This window comes from Temnothorax nylanderi, unplaced genomic scaffold (assembly GCF_030848795.1).
Source record: "Temnothorax nylanderi isolate EJ_2023f unplaced genomic scaffold, tnyl_v1.0 TNYL_tig0022_pilon, whole genome shotgun sequence".
NCBI lineage: Eukaryota > Metazoa > Arthropoda > Insecta > Hymenoptera > Formicidae > Temnothorax > Temnothorax nylanderi.
This window is the reverse complement of record NW_027249084.1, coordinates 870,022-875,301: the sequence shown is the minus strand read 5'-3', so window position 1 is coordinate 875,301 and position 5,280 is coordinate 870,022. Positions and strand designations below refer to the sequence as shown.

Below are 5,280 nucleotides of genomic sequence, written 5' to 3'. Positions count from 1 at the left end.
CATTTCGTAAATGTTTGATATATATTTTATTACAAAGATATAAATTTTGTTATAAAAATTATCGAAAAGTTTTGTCTTCATTACAAACGGAACTAAAAGCAATAGCCATTGTAGTAATATTTTACGTTACCGCATCCACTCCTGTTATATTTATAATCCATTTATGCTCGACTGACATAAAGATAATCGATTCTACAAGTAGATAATGACTTCTTGGATTATAAATATAAGTAGACATTCCGGAGTGTCGGATTTCAGTCTTTTGCAGTTTATTTCGTGAAGACGCGTCGCAATTCGCGGTTGTAGTTTATACAGTTATCTCTGCGTCTCTTCCGTTGCATTTATTAAACGTAAAATTCCATTTAACTCATATTCTTTCATTTCGCATACGCAACGTTTTCTTCGGCATAAAACACAGCCGTTAGTTTGTATCGGTCGCTTAAATTACGCACATCAGTTATGAACAAAGACTCCTGTAGATAATTACATTTTGATTCATATAATATACGTAGTTTATCCCGACAGTTCTGTATGGGACTAAACTGGCGAATGGATTCTTTCCGCTATATAGATGGTCTACTTCTTTATCCAGGCATGTGTTTATTATGTCTGTCTCTTTTTTAAATGCATATAGCGTGGGAGACGTTAAGATAAACGGACAATTTTGTTTCGCTATCAACTTAATGGACGGCGCCCACGTTTCCTTACTGGACCTTCCTGGAAGTTTACACTGGTGAATACCCAGATTAAATCCTACAACCAAGTCCGGTTTTACGAATGACGGGCTGCGTACATAGTTCTCGTATAACACATCGTGAAACTCAAACGTCAAACATTTTTCCTCTCGTGACCTACAGTTATCGCAAACGTGTGACGGATTTAATTTACGTGTTAATTCCGGCCCTATAAATATAACTACCACTGACACCATGGTTCCTATTAAACGCGGCAAAAATTCCCACCCGATTAAGGTGATTTCTTCGCTCGTACTCGCACCTAGAACATGAACGACTAGATCTTTACTTTTTGGGACATCGTTTAATAATCGCATAGCATAAAACAACGTTAAGGAATGTGTCAGATATTCTGAGTTTAAAGCTACCCGGACGTTGCACGTCATCTCCGAGTCAGTCTGAATATTCCTAAAAGCCTCTATAAAGTCTTTCATGTTCTGAAATGTACTATTGCAGGAAATGTGCGAGTACTCTTCCAGGAAATGTTGCAAGTAAAGATGCAGGTCCGGAGGATTGTTTCCATCTCGCATAGAAAATAAATCTGTGCAAAGACATAGTTCCAGGGGGGCGCATATGTCTCTGTGCTCAATGCCGTCTTTGTGATTTTGACAAAAGCTAGCAGCACACTTCTGACAACTCTCCAACGACTCGTCCCGTTCGTGGCAAACTAGGCACTCTCTTGGATAAGAAAACATTTGTATCTCATCCACATTCAGGCAACGTCCCAACCTGGACGACACCAGGTCCATGAACATCAGCTTCTTTTCGGTCCATTCCTCCGTAGTTTCACCGCGATAATCCATGCTGTAGTCTCGCAACACATCCCGTATGGCTTTGCACAAAGGTTTGTGCTGCTTCCAGTGCTGCTTCTGATGTTTCTGACCACAATAGACGATCATCTTGCAGCCACCGCAACTCTTCAAATGGACGCCGTCGTCAAACCGTTTGCAAACGTGACACATGGTCGCGTAGAAGAACTCGTTATAATTGTTATTAATTTGATTTCTCGCTTCTGATTCCATGACTTCTGCCTATACACAGTCTCGTTATATCAAAGTCTCCTTCAGTGTAAAGGACAACTGTAGTGTTTGGAATGTTGTGATTTTGTAGGTTGCACCCACAAGGCATGAGCGTTAAGCAAAATATGACAAAATTGTTAGAATAATTATCATTCCATGCGATGAATAGGAAGGATACTGCTTATGCTGGCGTTATCAAATAGAGGAGTCGTGTGTACTTCGCGTACATCCAGGACTGCCTGCTTCGTGATACGGCTAGTACGGATAGTATACGAGCACGAAACTTTTTCAGGCCACTACCAGCTTAGCTCTAGTATCCACGTGAGTCTGAAGCCTGCAACAAATAAAGCGTTGTCATTAAATAAAATCTCGACGGCTTTTCGAATTGCAAGATCTGTGAACATGTTTTTGCCGGTAACCTAACCTAACCTGACCTATATTCCTAACCTGCGAGGATGCATAAGACACCATAATCTCCTCACCCGAGGAATTTGAAAAAACCCCCCTAACCTGCGACGGGCTTTTGTCGAAACGTATTTTATACAGAAACAATTATAGAATTTTGTTAATCTTACCACATATATATGAAATTATTGATAACGTTAATAATCTCGTTGGAATACACCCTTCGCGAAACGAGATACTTATTCACGTAAAGAACGGCGGAAAACTATTCACTGCCACAGGTGCTATAGCCAATCGACCATCGACCATCGACGACGACCTCTGTTACTTATTGTTTTGATCGTCGACTGTCGCAAGCATCTGTGAATCTGTCACGTGTAGCACACGGCGCGACGTGTAATGTCGGAGATTTCAGAAATATCGATGGAGAAGAAACAATTGCAATTTCGTAAATGCTTGATATATATTTTATTACAAAGATATAAATTTTGTTATAAAAATTATCGAAAAGTTTTGTCTTCATTACAAACGGAACTAAAAGCAATAGTCATTGTAATAATATTTTACGTTACCGCACCCACTCCTCTTATATTTATAATCCATTTATGCTCGACTGATATAGAGATAATCGATTCTACAAGTAGATAATGGCTTCTTGGATTGTAAATATAAGCAGACATTCCGGAGTGTCGGATCTCAGTCTTTTGCAGTTTATTTCGTGAAGACACGTCGTGATTCGTAGATGTACATATAATTTTCTTTGCGTTCCTTTTGTTACATTTATTAAACATTAAGTTCAGTTAATTCGTGTGTGTCATTTCGCGCGCGCTACGTTTTCTTCGGCATAAAACACATCAGCATATATAGTTTGTGTCGGTCGCTTAAATTACGCAAATCTTTTACGAACAAAGACTTTTGTAGATAATTACATATTGATTCATATAAAGTACGTACTCCGGCGCGATGTATCTAATCGGATATAAACTAGCGAATGGATTTTTTCCGCTATATAGATAGTCTATTTCTTTATCTAGGATTGTGTTTATTTTGTTTGTCCCCTTCTCTAAGTTTTGAAGTGTGACAAACGTTAAGATAAACGGACAATTTTGTTTCGCTAGCATCTGTATGGACGGCGCCCACGTTTCCTTACTGGACCTTCCTGGAAGTTTACACTGGTGAATACCCAGATTAAATCCTACAACCAAGTCCGGTTTTACGAATGACGGGCTGCGTACATAGTTCTCGTATAACACATCGTGAAACTCAAACGTCAAACATTTTTCCTCTCGTGACCTACAGTTATCGCAAACGTGTGACGGATTTAATTTACGTGTTAATTCCGGCCCTATAAATATAACTACCACTGACACCATGGTTCCTATTAAACGCGGCAAAATGTCCCAATCTTTCAAGGAGATTTCTTCGACGCAATTCGCACCTAGGCTATGAATGACTAGATTTTTACTTTTTGGGACATAGTTTAATAATTGCATAGCATGAAACAACGTTAAGGGACATGTCAGATGTTCTGACTGTTCAGCTGCCAAGACATTGTACAACATCTCCGAGTCAGTCTGAATATTCCCAAAAGCCTTTATAAAGTCTTTCATGTTCTGAAATGTACCCGTGTATGAAACGTGTTGCAAGTAAGAATGCAAGCACGGAGAACTACTTTCCTCTCCTACAGAAGATAAATGTGTACGAAGCCATAGTTCCAGGGGTGCGCAGAGGTTCCTGTGCAAAGTACCGTCTTTGTGATTTTGACAAAAGCTGGCAACACACTTCTGACAATCCTTTAACGACTGAGCATTCCGTTCATGGCAAACCAGGCACTCCCTTGGAAAATAGAACATTTCTGTCTCATCCAAACTCAGGGGACGTCCCAGCCTGGACGACACTAGCCGCATGAAGTTCAGCTTCTTGTCGGCCCATTCCTCTGTAGTTTCACCGCGATCATCCATGTTGTAGTCTCGCAGCGCGTCCCGTATAGCTTTGCACAAAGGTTTGTGCTGCTTCCAGTGCTGCTTCTGATGTTCCTGACCACAATAGGAGATCATCTTGCAGTTACCGCATCGCTTCAAAGAGACGCCGTCGCCAAACCGTTTGCAAACGTGACACACGGTCGCGAAGAAGAACTTGTTATAGTCGTTATTAATTTGATTTCTCGCTTCTGATTCCATGACTTCAGCCCAGTCTCGTTATATCAAAAGTCTACTTCAGTGTAAAGGACAAATGGACACGGTAGATCTGTCTTCTATTGCTGATCTGGCTGAACTAATTCAGAGTTTATCTTTTCTCTTCCAAGGTGGAATGAAAAAGGTAAACTCGGGACTAGTGAAGCCAGTTTAGCAATAGAAAACAGACCCAGTGTTTGGAACGTTGTGATTTCGCATAATTTCACAGGTCGCATGGGTCGCACGTGTAGCATTGTGGCGCACGCGTAAATCGACGAATTACTTCCCGCGCATTTAATCTTCTTTCCAATGGCTCGTTTGGAAATGTTCTGAGGCTATTGAAAACTTATATATACATATAGTTCACGTCACGTTATAGGTTTCTAATATTGTTATTTATTATTCCGGATGCACCACGATTAAATAATTTGTTGACGTTGTGTTTGTGATTTGTCCAGCGATTACCTGTACCTGTACCTAAACATTGCAATGAGATTGATTGTAATAATTAACACTTAACCTACTGCTGTATTGTTTGTAATTGATACTGTTTTTGATGTAACATTAGCATTTTAAAATTATGCATGTAGTTATAATCATTCTTATAAATGTAAATGAAAGAAACAATAAAGTTTTAATTTTCGAATTAAAATATGCCATCTTGTTCCTAATTGGATTCTAATATTTTTCACAAATTTCAGCTTTTTAAAATATCTATTTTAAACATTTATGATTTTAAGAAATCACGATTCTTCTAATTTTAGATAGTACCATTTCCTTGTCAGTTATTTTCTCCTGATACTTTTTCGATTTCTCGGGATTTTGCTCTCGGAAATCGAGATTCCAGGAATTCTCGGAAATTTTAAAAAATTCTTGGAATTTTAGATAGTGCAACTTTCTTGCTGGTTACGCTCTCCAATTATACAGAGTTTAATTATCGACGATGGT

At 39.1% G+C, this 5,280-nt stretch overlaps 2 protein-coding genes across 6 annotated transcripts; both read right to left on the bottom strand.

Annotated features, from left to right (window-relative positions):
• Positions 1–2: 2 nt before the first annotated feature.
• LOC139769384 (uncharacterized) lies at positions 3–2,521 on the bottom strand. 5 transcript variants are annotated; one of them, XM_071700401.1, is made up of 3 exons: positions 2,329–2,521; positions 1,932–2,087; positions 3–1,813 (listed from the first exon to the last, which is right to left on the bottom strand). In XM_071700401.1, exon 3 carries the CDS (start codon positions 1,754–1,756, stop codon positions 458–460), a length of 1,299 nt encoding a protein of 432 aa, XP_071556502.1. In that variant the 5' UTR covers positions 1,757–1,813; positions 1,932–2,087; positions 2,329–2,521; the 3' UTR covers positions 3–457. The 5 variants fall into 5 exon arrangements, with proteins under 5 accessions (XP_071556502.1, XP_071556503.1, XP_071556501.1 ...); XM_071700402.1 differs by having other exon boundaries at positions 3–1,781; positions 1,933–2,087; XM_071700400.1 differs by having other exon boundaries at positions 3–2,087.
• Positions 2,522–2,602: 81 nt separating this feature from the next.
• LOC139769385 (uncharacterized) lies at positions 2,603–4,852 on the bottom strand. The gene has a single exon (XM_071700406.1). It carries the CDS (start codon positions 4,336–4,338, stop codon positions 3,058–3,060), a length of 1,281 nt encoding a protein of 426 aa, XP_071556507.1. The 5' UTR covers positions 4,339–4,852; the 3' UTR covers positions 2,603–3,057.
• Positions 4,853–5,280: the final 428 nt, after the last annotated feature.

Bases quoted from the DNA above. Each gene is read 5' to 3' on its own strand.
- LOC139769384 (XM_071700400.1), bottom strand. From the start codon at position 1,756: ATGGAATCAGAAGCGAGAAATCAAATTAATAACAATTATAACGAGTTC.
- LOC139769385 (XM_071700406.1), bottom strand. From the start codon at position 4,338: ATGGAATCAGAAGCGAGAAATCAAATTAATAACGACTATAACAAGTTC.